Source organism: Phoca vitulina, unplaced genomic scaffold (genome assembly GCF_004348235.1).
Source record: "Phoca vitulina isolate PV1807 unplaced genomic scaffold, GSC_HSeal_1.0 scaffold12, whole genome shotgun sequence".
Lineage (NCBI taxonomy): Eukaryota > Metazoa > Chordata > Mammalia > Carnivora > Phocidae > Phoca > Phoca vitulina.
Genome location: NW_022589715.1, coordinates 13,061,138 through 13,073,273, shown reverse-complemented (window position 1 = coordinate 13,073,273; position 12,136 = coordinate 13,061,138). Strand labels below are relative to the sequence as shown.

Here is a 12,136-nt window from a genome sequence, read left to right as displayed (position 1 = left end):
TAAACATATTTCACTCATTTTCAAATGCTCTACAGCTTTCTATTAGATGTATTACATTCCATTTATTCATTTTATCTATTCATTCCCCAACTGAAGTACATTTAGATTATTTTGAACTTTCACAACCACAAACAATGCTGAAATGAACAAACTTGATGCCTCCTAGTTCACATGCGTGGATGTTTTTCTAGGGTAGATATCTTATATTCATAAGTTTCTGGGAAGTTTAACATTATTTAAAAAAATAATTAGTATTAAATATGTGTGTCTCCTAACATTCCTAACATTCTAGGCAGTTCAGTGTTCAATATGAATGTTTGGTCTTTTTAGCCTCTACTAAAATGAACACATGATTTTTTCTCTTTTAACCAGTTTTGGTGAATTATAGTAATTTTCTAATCTTGAAATATCCTTGTATTCATATAATCCTAATTAATCATGGTGATTATTTTTAAAAAAAGACTTTAATTTGATTTGATTTTTTAAAAAGATTTTATTTATTTATTTGAGAGAGAGAGAGCGAGCGCACACACAAGCTGGGGAAGAGGCAGAGGGAGGGGGAGAAGAAGACTCCCCCCCCGCCCCCCGAGCAGGGATCTCAACGCTGGGTTCAATCCCAGGACCCTGAGATCATGACCCGAGCTGAAGGCAGCCGCTTAACCAACTAAGCCACCCATGAGCCCCAGTTTGCTGATATTTTATATAAGAATTTTCCATCTATGTTCATGAGCCTCATTGATGTAAACTTTTCCTTTTTTGTATTCTCCTGATCAGATTTGATAATAGGGTATTGCAAGTTTTATAAAGTGCTTCAGGGGCACCTGGGTGGCTCAGTCGGTTAAGTGTCTGCCTTTGGCTCAGGTCATGATCCCAGGGTCCTGGGATTGAGTCCTGCATTGGGCTCCCTCCTCAACGGGGAGCCTGCTCTCCCTCTCACTCTGCCTGCTGCTCCCCCTACTTGTGCTCTCTCTCTCTCCGTCAAACAAAGAAATAAAATCTTGAAAAAAAAAAAATGCTTCAGATATCTTTCCTATGTTCTGGAACCACAAATAGGAATTATATGTTCTTTGAACCTTGGTAGAACTTATCCCTTTGTTTTACAAATTAATAATTATGTAATCAAAGTCCTCCATACCCCCACTTATTTTTAAAATCTGAGATGCCTATTTCTGGGGTAGATATATTTGTATCTTCTGCTTCTATTACAAATTGTCAAAAATTTCCCATAATTCTAATAGTCAGTCTTAGCTATGTTCTCAGAGTGACAATAGTTTAAGAGTGTATATTATCTTTGTGGACTTTTTCCTTTATTAATATAAAATCCTTTTCTCTTTTGATGCTTTTCTTTTCAATTATATTAACATTGCTATATTGCTTTCCTTTGATCACCATTTGGTCAGTAAATCTTTTAACCTAATATTTTCAAGGTTTCTGTGTCATTGGTGGAGCTTGCCTGTGGTCAAGTTATAGCTGGATTTTGTTTTTAATCCAGTCTGTCTTTTTAATTTATGAGTAAAATTAACCCATTTACATTTATTGTAAATACTGATGTTTGGACTTATTTTTCTCGTCTTATCTTTTTCTATTTACTGTACTTCCATCAAGTTTCTTTTTCTTTTCTTGTTCTCGTTTCTGACTTTTGTTGGACTAGATAGGTTTTCTTTGTTCCATTCCCCCCCTTTTAATGGTCTGCAAATTATAAATCCAATTTAATTCTTCAGTGTTTAGATTTTAAAATTTATTTAATGTCACATATTCAGAACATATATGTTAAAGCTCAACACCTGGCATTAACCTGTACCTATAATCCCTTTCTGAAATTTTTTTGATTCTCAGTTTTCTGTAAAATTGGGATTTTGCGTTCTTCACTTAATTTGCTTAAATGTGATGCCATGTCAAGCTCTAGTCTTTATTAAGTAAGGGGTCTTCAATTCCTTCGTTCCATTTCGTCTTTATTCAAGCAAAAAACTTCAGGTCCAAAAGACACAATCGCCTTTTATCTCCTTTGTCCTTCAAAGTCACCTCTTCTTATTTCTTGCATCATTATGGCCTTCATCTAGTCTTTCAATTTCTCTATAAGACTCAGAATATCTTCTCAACTTCCCTTTACATAAAAAAAATCCCATTCAGCATTGTACTGAATGGCCTCTTTTGCTCTAGATTCAAAGAACGTCATTTCCCAATGACTCCATGCCTTTCTTCATTTTTCCTTCAAAATGGCGGACTTTAGACGTTCCACGAATAACACCACGTGCGCCTGCGCCTCCCGCGGCCATTTCGCCCAGCAGCCCAAACTCCAGCCTCTGCTCCGCGAAGCGCCTGCGCAAGAGCCTCCAGAGCCCAGTGGCTCCTCCCCCTAGCTGAGTACGCTTGAAACCGCACGTTCCCGTCCCTTCCCTCCCCCGCTGACTCTGCACCGCCCTTACCCCTTTCCTGTGAGATTCTTCCGCCAAGTGGAAAACCCATCTTCGGTCGACAGCCTACGCAATTGAAGAGCAATCCAATAGGCACATACAGCCCTGGGGCTCGTCACTCAGTCTTATCTATGCACCCCTGCAATTTTCCTCTGGGCCCTAAAGTTGATAAGCGATTTCGCGGGACTTTTTTGCATACCGTAGGCAACAAATGGAAAGAATGGCTGTGGCGGAGGGATCTCTCGCTTACGCTCTGTGTACTTTAACCTAATGGGGGTCGTCCGGGAGTCGGAGGGGGAGGGGAGAGGGAGGAGGCAGCCAAGGAATTGTTTTTTTCTCTCGCCCCGCCTGCGCCAGGCCGGCCAATGGAGATGGGCTATTTACCCACGAGCCTCGCCCAGCTTCTTGGACTAGGCCAATGAGCGGCGGAAGCGGCTCCGAGGGGGCGGACCCGAGAGGCTGTGCGTGTCTTGTGAGAGCTCTTGAACCAAGTCAGAGCTAGAGCTGGGCGGCTGGAAACGGCGGCCGCCGCTGGTGACTCAGGGAGGCAGGAGGCGGGGTAAGAGCGCCGCGGCCTCGGCTGAGGGGAGAGGAGGAAGAAAGATGAAGGCGCCGAGCCCGCGGCCCTGCCGCCCCCGCCCCGCGGCGCAGGCCGGGGCGAGGGACGCCCGGGGGTCGGCGGCCGGGAGAGCGCTGTGTCGGGGCGGGGCGGCGGGGCAAGTGCGGAACCGCGGGCTCGCCCCTCCCGCGGGGCCGCCCGGGGCGGGGACGCGGCCGCCCCGGACGGGCCCTCGCTTCTGGCCTTTTCTTTCCCAGGGTGGGGGGCGAACACTTTAAAATCCACTTAGGCTACAGAATAATTCTCCCGTCACTCCCTCTGCGTTTAGGTTTAAGGTTTTGGAAAAGCGAAACTTGGGAGAACGAGGGTCACGCGGCGCTTGGGCCCGTGTTTGCGGTGGGGGAGGGATCCGGGGGGCGGGGGAGGACGCCGGTGTAGAGATCGGGTGTTGGGTCCTCCCTCGCACCGGCCGCCGCCGCCTAGGGTCTGGTGCTCCGAGCGGGGTTAGGACCCATCCCTCCGTCCCCGCTTCCCCCGCGTCCTCTCTTCCCGGCCCCCTCCCACCGGCAGCCCCGGTTGCATTTTGTTTTTGTATTTTTGCAGGGAGGAGCCCTTCCTGCAGGCGTGGAAACCATGGTGCTCACGCTCGGAGAAAGTTGGCCAGTATTGGTGGGGAAGCGATTCCTCAGTCTGTCCGCAGCCGACGGCAGCGACGGCAGCCACGACAGCTGGGACGTGGAGCGCGTCGCCGAGTGGCCCTGGCTCTCTGGGACCATTCGAGCTGTCTCCCACACCGACGTTACCAAGAAGGACCTGAAGGTAAAATCAGCTCCCGGGCCTCAGCTGTCGGGCGTTTTGTAGTTACCTTGGTAACGAGACAGCCAGTGGGGGGCCCCCCTCCCCTCTTCTGAAAAGGGCGACCAGAAAGTTGGCATCTGATCTGAAGGTGCAGAAAACTAGACCTTGAAAGTCTTTGAAATGGTTGTGTAGAACCGAGGTGTGTTTGGTTTCCAGTTGCTTGAGTTTAATGACGGCCTTGGGGTTGCTCAGACACGCTTCGTTACTGCCCGCTCTGTGCCTTAGTAGGACTGTATGATTATTTTTCCGAAGGGGGAGTATTGTTAATATTAGATTGGTCAGGTAGGTGATGTTAGGAATCATTAAGAATTGAGAGCTACCGCTTCCAGGTGGTTTTTTTGTTTGTGTGTTCCTCTTAATTTCTTCACCCAACGTTAAACTTTCAGACTTGATAGAAATGAAGTGCGTGAAGAGGGAGGAGCTTAGTTCTGTTTGGCATATTAGGGTGGGTACTTGTCCGTATATGGTGGGTCAGGGTGGAAGTGGGTTCCTGGTCGCCTGTGATGAGCCTGTAGGTAGGTGTGGGCTTTGACCATATATGGAGGGCAGGGGTGGAGCCGACCCTTATATGGTGTGTTAGAGGACCGGCTTTGAAATATTCCACTTTGGTGTTGGGGGGGGAGGGAGAAAACGGGAACAAGTGTGGACAGTGATTTTTAATCAGAATGACACTCAGAACCTTTTTCAGTTAGATCTTTTCAAAAAGAGATGAATTCTAATTGTACTCCCTAATTGAAGTATTGGTGGCAAAGGATTGTCTGGGAACAACCAGTGAGGAAGCTATTCTACCAACAAAGACTCCTTTGTGCAAAAATAACTGGAGAAAGGTCCCTAACAAAGACTCCAAAGTGGTGATAATTTGAAGGAAGCTTGTTAGAAGAGATTTCCACCCTGGATAGTGGATATGTTTTAGCATCTTCACTGGATCATTATGGCTTTTTCTTGAAAACTGTGTTCAGATTGGAAAGCAAGTTTTAGCATTGGCAGTTGAATACATGTTGATTTCTGACACCCTACTCATTTGAACACTTTAAGGTGATAGTACATGCCCAAACCAGTTTTAATCTGCAAAGGGTTGTTGGAAAAGGATATGTGGTCATATATTTTTAAAGCTTCCAGCATGCCTTGTCTTCATGTTGAAAAGGAGTGACTGTTGAGCACTTAGCCACGTGCCAGGCATCCTACTGAACACTTCTTAGCCATGATCTTATTAATCCTTACAGCAGCTCTTCGGGAGTAGGTACTAATATTGCTGCATTTTACAGACAAAAATATCGGGGTTGGGGGAATTAAGTATCTCACCAAGGTCACATACCTAGAAATTGGCATAGCCTGTGTTCTAACCTAGGAAGTTTTGATACTTGAGCCCACCGTCTTTACCATTATTCTCCCTGTGCCACAAAAGGACTCCTGTCATACACTGTGAAGTTTGGTTTTTCATTCCTCCCAGCAAAGTGGATTTTGCTGTTTATAGAAAGAAAGTAGTGTGGTACAAAGATGGCCAACCTATTTGCTTCGGGCTAATCTTTCTCCATAAAGTGGGCTTTGTGTACCAGATTTCAGTCATAGTTGTTGTGGTTTATTTCACCTGCCAAGTAGAATTTTCTCTAGTGCGTTTGTTTTTATCTCATTTGAATGGAAACAAGATTTAAGTCTTTAGTTCTTTGGCAGATGATGACAGACTAGGTGTTCTCTTCCCCAACAGGACCTAACTATAGACCCATTGGATTAGGAAGGCAGTCTAGGAGGTCCTTCTTGGGTATTCTTTTTAATCTCCACTTTCCTGCCACCCCCAGTCTTTGAGGTGGTGGTAATATCTTCGTTTTCAGAATGAGAAGCTAGATTTGGGAAAAGGAGTTTTGTCCAGATTTGCATAATTAGCTACTCAGTGATGGAGAGAGGATTTGAATCTAGATTTGGCTTTGTCTTTTCCATTGCACCAAGGTGCCTCACCTGAAGATAAACAGGGATTTTTCATTTGAAGAACAATTTTAACTATATTTGATTTTTGATTTACCTGCAGACTTTGTAATTCAGCCTTCATGTAAGGTGCAAATTACTTGATTTCTTTTATCTAATCATGATTTATCATTATGTTCCTTAATTGAGTAACAGATGGTTTAAGTTTTAAGGGCATCTTGTATTAGCAAAAACATAGACTTTCAAAATACTAGAACCAAATCCTGGTTGGGGAAATGCAGGCAGGAGCTAGTAATGAAGACCATGATTACAGTTGGGCTTAATGTATTAAGTTTTTGGGGGTAAAATGGGACTGGGGTCTAAGATGAATATAAATGAATAAAATTCAAGTAGTATGCAACTGGTTTGGTTTTAGAAGTACAAGTTTGTCTAGACTGAGGATGATGTTAATGAGGCCAAGACTTGTTAACTTTGTTTCACCTCGCGAGAGACTTTATAACACAGTCACTCACTCAGATACAATATGTCTAGTTGTTGCTTACGAAGAGGGTGAAGACCAAGTAATGATTAAATGCTTATTATGTGGCACCTTATTTAATTCTCACAAACATCCTAGATGGTAAACCACATTTTTTAGTGTTAGAAATTGAGGCTTGAAGAAATTAAAAAACTTGCCTAAGTTTGTCTTTAGATCTTAAACAGTGGACTTTAATATTCAGGTAGAGTGAGATTAAAGCACTGTATTTTGTGGGCCTTTATATCTTTAGCACTTAGAACACTGCTTGGCATGTAGTGTTTGCTGAAATACTTGAATGAATAAATGCAAGGAATCACAATTATTCTACATTGAAAAGCAGTTTTAGAAATAATCTACTGATGGAGCAGTGGCATTCTCTTGCTCTAGAATAACAACAAATCTTTATTAGTATGGTTATAAGAACCTCTTTTTATTTTACTCTTTCTACTTGAGTGTGAGACAAGTATCTTCATTGTGCATGCTGGGAATGTCTTTCTTCCCCAACTTGTCTGTCTAGGTCTTTTCTAGTTTCCTTTCTTCGAACCTAACTTATACTTGAGTCTTCTGCTGCTTCTTAGTTCTTAGGGATATCCCTAAGTAGCAGATGAGTAGTACTTGCCATCTCTGTGTACTATTTCCTGCTGTTAAAATTCCCTTTTTGGCAGTTGGGTGCTTTGACCAATGCCTAGCCTTTTCATCCTTACATGCAATTGGAATTCTGCTGCCAGTCAAACCATGTAAAATGAGAAATTCCTACCAGTGTAATAAAATCTGTTTACCCCCATAATTGAATGCTAAACTCTGGGATTTTAGGTAAGTATTTTATTTAGGTGTAAGAAGACATAAGCAGAAGCATAAAGTAATAATTTCCTAATTTGTGGAGAGTGGAATAAGTGGTATTCTGCATTATTAGTGCTGAGCATAGAATAGATATGTCATTAAAAACTTGACTAACAACCATGCCATTCTGTAAGTGCCTACTTTTAAACTTGGAAATATTTTACTTGGCCTTTCTGATGGTTTTCATAATCATATACTCAGATGAGATTAATGTATGTTAAGAGCGGGAGGTTTTGAGATTAGCTTGATTAGATATAATATTCATGTATTAAAAAGATCTTCTGTTGGGGAAAAATTAACTTGAAATAATTAATTTGAAATATTCAACATCTGGTCCAGATATTTAATAGGCTAATAAGGTACACATTTACAAAATGTCCTATTAAAAAAATAGCAAGTTTGGAAATTATAGGTAGTGAATCATAATTAATCGGCCTCTTTTTGGCCTTTGGAATCAGACAGCATAAATAACATCTACTTTGTGTGCCAAAGGAACATGAGGGGAATAACACAATTTAAATGAGAACTAGTTACATCATTAAGCTTGCAGAAGCTTGGTCAGGTCACTTTAGTTCCCCCTGAATTTGAATTTTTATTGGTGTCCCTTTCTGGGGGGGGAGGGGCAGAGGGAGAGGGAAGGACAGAGAGAGAGAGAATCACAAGCAGGCTCCATGCCTAGCGCGTGAGCCCAATGTGGGGCTCGATCTCACAACCCTGAGATCATGACCTGAGTTGAAAGCAAGCAAGAGTCAGATGCTTAACCCACTGAGCCACTCAGACGTCCCTGGTGTGTCTTTTTATAGAAATTTTTGCATAGGAGGCTTGGGGGGGGGGCGTCCCTTACATAGAGATCCTCAAGCTTCAAGGCACAAATGAGAGACATTTGTGGTTATGATAGGAAACTTTTGAAAGAGTGAAGAGAGCTTACAACTTGTTGGTTTCATTCTATTTTTTTAAAAAGTCACCTTTTTTCAAAGTAAAGTTACTGTGAGTTTTTGACCAATGCAGCCTAAACTCCGAAGTGATAAACTAAGTTATTTTTAAGGAGCTAAACTTAATTTTTGAATCACTCAAAAATTGGGATATAAAGAAGAAGGAGCCGTGTCTAAATTCTGGTTTAGGGTTGATCATAAGCTTTATAGATATAGTGATAAGTTTTGGAAAGCTACTGAACATCTTAATCCTTTACTTTTTTTTTTTTTTCTGAATAGATATTGGATAATCATATTTAGGATCTTCTCTCCCCCATTCCTAACTGAACTGATACTCTGATACAAAGTAAGATTTGAATTACCATGGAAGTCTTAAAGCTACCTAATCTCCTTGCCAGATACTTTACATACCTTGTTTTAAGATTTTACTAACAATTCAGTGAGGGGTAGGTGTTAGTATTTTCATTTTGGAGCTAGCAAAACCAGTTTCAAAGAGCTTAGATTTAAGCAGGGGTTCTTAACCTGGCATGCAGGCTAATTGGTTTTCTTTGTAATGCTACATATATTGTTTTATGCAGGTAAAATCATTCTAAAAAAGCTTCAGCATAGCTGGGATTCAAACCCAGATTTCTTTGGTGCTGTAGTTTGTATATGCTCATTCCTCTTACACCACATTGATGGGAAAACTCATCTAAATCTAGTGTGGGTTTGAGGTTGATGTGATGTGGGGCAGAAAGACTACCCAATTTAGGGGAGCTATCATAGGACCTGTATTCTGTGACTGGGAAGGCAGGAAGATGAGCAGTCTCTAAACAGTTCTGTGAAGGACCATTGGATTGGATATAGTGATGGATGGAATTCCTAGAACCAAGGAGAGTGACAGGGCCTTGTCACATAATAGGTGCTGACACATCGGTATGGATTCTGTTATAACTGCAAGATTAAAAGCCTGCCATACCAAGAAGAGCATCTTCTCAGGGGGAGTTGCCTGAAAGTTAGGGATGCAGATTTTACTGTAGCGGGAGAAGGGTAGGATGGTTTTAAATTTCACTGATTTTTAAAGATTGATATTATAAAGCCATAAAACTGGAGAAGGTTTGGGATTGGGACTAGTGGTATACCAGTTGGGAATGTCCTACCTGCTAAATGGTTGAGAGTAACAGAAGGTAAGAGGCCAATTCAGAGAGAAATTTATTCATTCAACAAGTATTTGAGTACTGACTGGGGACTGGATACCAGTGAAATACAGTGGTAAGTAAATACAGATATAGATTTCAACCTATTAAAATTCATGTGAATCAGCCACAAATAAATAATTCAAAGTGTGGGTAAGTGCTAGGAAGGAAAAGTATAGGGCTTTGGGTACAATTAACAAGGGGAACTCTTTTTGTGGGGGGGTTGCTCATTGGTATGGGAAGGCTTCTTTGAAGAAAGGATTTTTTAATTTGAGTTCTGACAGATGAATGGAAGTTAACTAAACTTTTTTTTAAGTTAAAGCTTGGAAAGGGAGATGGGATTGTCTATGAAATTATGAACAGGGCTGATGTGTTCATTAACTGATTCTTTGAAGCCAAAACTGAGAGGCCTCTCTAGTAAGAAAAGGGATTTTTAAGTCAAGTAAAAATAGTGATTTTTACACCAAATATTGAAGGAGTTTAGGGTCAGTTTATCAACTATTTGTTTCTATATTTAGCAAAGTAGTCTTTGACTCCAGACTCCCAGTTTATTCAACTGAAAGGGATGTTGAGGATGTGCTGTCTACTAGGCCTTGTAAGGCTAAATCCTATGCATACCAAAGGGATTCAAAACAAGTGGTGGATTATGCTGATGGTGGGGGGGTCATCTTAAGCCCACAGTGTCATTTTAGAATCACAATGACGCCCAATAGGTATTTTTTTTTAGGGTTTCAAATTTCTTTCTTTTGATTCTCAAAACTCTGATGTCTGGCATATGTAAAAACCTTCTACATGGGGGTTCTTTGCTGTATGGGCTTCCTAGAAGTTACTTTTGGGGCAGAGATTGGCCTCCTTGACTGCTATTTCCCAAAATGATGTGGAAGCCAAAGCTTGATGGTTAGATTAACCTGTTAGGTTGGTTTATTGTGGACTGTGAAAGGAAGTAAGAGTGGGAAAGAGGGACAGCACATTTAGATAAAGATTCAAGTAGAAAATTAAGGGTATAATTCAACTTTGGCATTTTTCATGTTTATTTTCATTAATTGAATCTGCTTTTTTTCACTTCTGTTTAGGTGTGTGTGGAGTTTGATGGGGAATCTTGGAGGAAGAGAAGATGGATAGAAGTCTACAGCCTTCTAAGGAGAGCATTTTTAGTAGAGCATAACTTGGTTTTGGCTGAACGAAAATCTCCTGAAATTTCTGAACGAGTTGTTCAGTGGCCTGCAATAGTGAGTACAGCTTGGGGTTATGAGAACAGCGTATTTAATCCATTATGAGTGAAACAAGGGAAATGTATATGGCCTTTAGAGAATAATATTTGGCCTTTGGAGAATAATAGTACAGATACATGGCAAGGTAGAGGAGTCAGAAGAGCACCCAGAATCTCCTGTCAGCCCTGCTAGGCACCCTATTACTCTGGGCCCCTGACTTTCTCCCACCTCATTTTCTTCACTTGAAAAATGGGGATGGAGGTAATGTGGGGAATGTCTAGGTCAGAGGTCAGAAATCAGCATATGTATATAGGCATACATATATATGTATATTTGACTTGACCTTTATAGAGTTTTAAGAAAATTTGAATTAGTTGTTTGCTTTTAAAATACGGAGAGTATACCTTAAAATCTGGCTGTTTCCTGGCTCCTGTAGGGGTTGCCAGTCTTGGCCTAATGATCTCTAAGGTTCTCTCTGACTCATAATATTCTTTGGCTCTGAAGGTACTGGCAGTCAGTACATGATTATGCCATTTCCACATCGTAAATCTGGTGTAGTTAGAAGATGAGAGTGCTCACAGTGTCTGGAGAGGACAATTCAGGTTTTGTGAGACATAGGGCTTAACAGTGGAAGTGCCAGGTTTAAACAGTTGGAAAAGCTAGAAGGTGGCTGAAAGGCTGACTAGATTGTGAAGGGTCTAGCATGCTGTGCTAGCAAAGTTAAGATTTTGCCTGTGGGTGAGAAGAGCTGCTGGAGGTTTTTGAGTGGTATAGGGTTTTGGTTAAAGTTGTATTTTGCTCTTTGTATCCCCACCCCCAGCTATTAAGAATTTCCTAAAAACATAGCCCTGTCTCCCCAAAAAAATGTATACACACAATTTTTCACATAAATTTTGGAGAAGCCGTGTATTTCTTAACCCAGACCTATATGTTAATGACTCCCAAATGTGTGTCTGGTTTAAATGATTGATTTTGGATGAAAATTGTGCAATCTTGTTGTGGTTTTATAAATAGTTGTTATTGAGATACCAGCAGTAAGTAAAAAACTTAATGGTTTTATCTCTCTGCATGTGTAGAAAATTGCTAGTCCCCATATTCAGAGTTATGCTGATGGCAATTGTGACGCCAAGACATTTTGTTTTGTTCTAGGTGTATAAGTCTCTGTTGGACAAAGCTGGTTTGGGATCCATAACCTCTATTCGCTTTCTAGGAGATCAACAAAGAGCGTTTCTTTCTAAAGACCTTCTGAAGCCTATACAGGTAAAAGATAAAAACAATATTAAACTCTAAAGATAGAAATATAAATTTTTTAATATGAGAACTAAAATACTGATTCTGATTGCTCTAATTCTAGTAGATAACACAGAAAAGGACCCATCTCATCAGAAGTTAGTTGTTAGACATCATCCTTCAGTGTTAACCATTGGGTTGGTGCTGTCCATTTGGGGTTGGAAGGACAGAGGTAGTACAGTTGATGGTGTGTGTTTATGTATGGAAACACTAGGTGATACGAAAATAATTTTTAAAAATTTGTATATATATACATGTACATGTATCCATATCCATGTAGGGCGGTCATTATTTATGTATTCTATGTGTGGGAAGTTGCCTGCTTGCTGGAATATATTTATAACCCCCAAATCAGTACTTAGGCACTTTCATGGTCATTCACAGACATTGGCAGAGTGGTAAAAAATTTGAGTTACCTGA

The 12,136-nt window shown here is 41.2% G+C and overlaps 1 protein-coding gene across 1 annotated transcript in view; it reads left to right on the top strand.

Moving 5' to 3' along the window:
- The first annotated feature begins 2,867 nt into the window (after nt 1–2,867).
- The window catches only part of KDM3A (lysine demethylase 3A), a 53,706-nt gene continuing 44,437 nt past the window's right edge, over nt 2,868–12,136 (top strand). The window contains exons 1-4 of the mRNA XM_032410515.1: nt 2,868–2,973; nt 3,577–3,792; nt 10,289–10,444; nt 11,576–11,686. Coding sequence (XP_032266406.1) covers nt 3,607–3,792; nt 10,289–10,444; nt 11,576–11,686 — 453 coding nt within the window. The 5' untranslated portion in view covers nt 2,868–2,973; nt 3,577–3,606. The remainder of the gene's footprint in view (nt 2,974–3,576; nt 3,793–10,288; nt 10,445–11,575; nt 11,687–12,136) is intronic.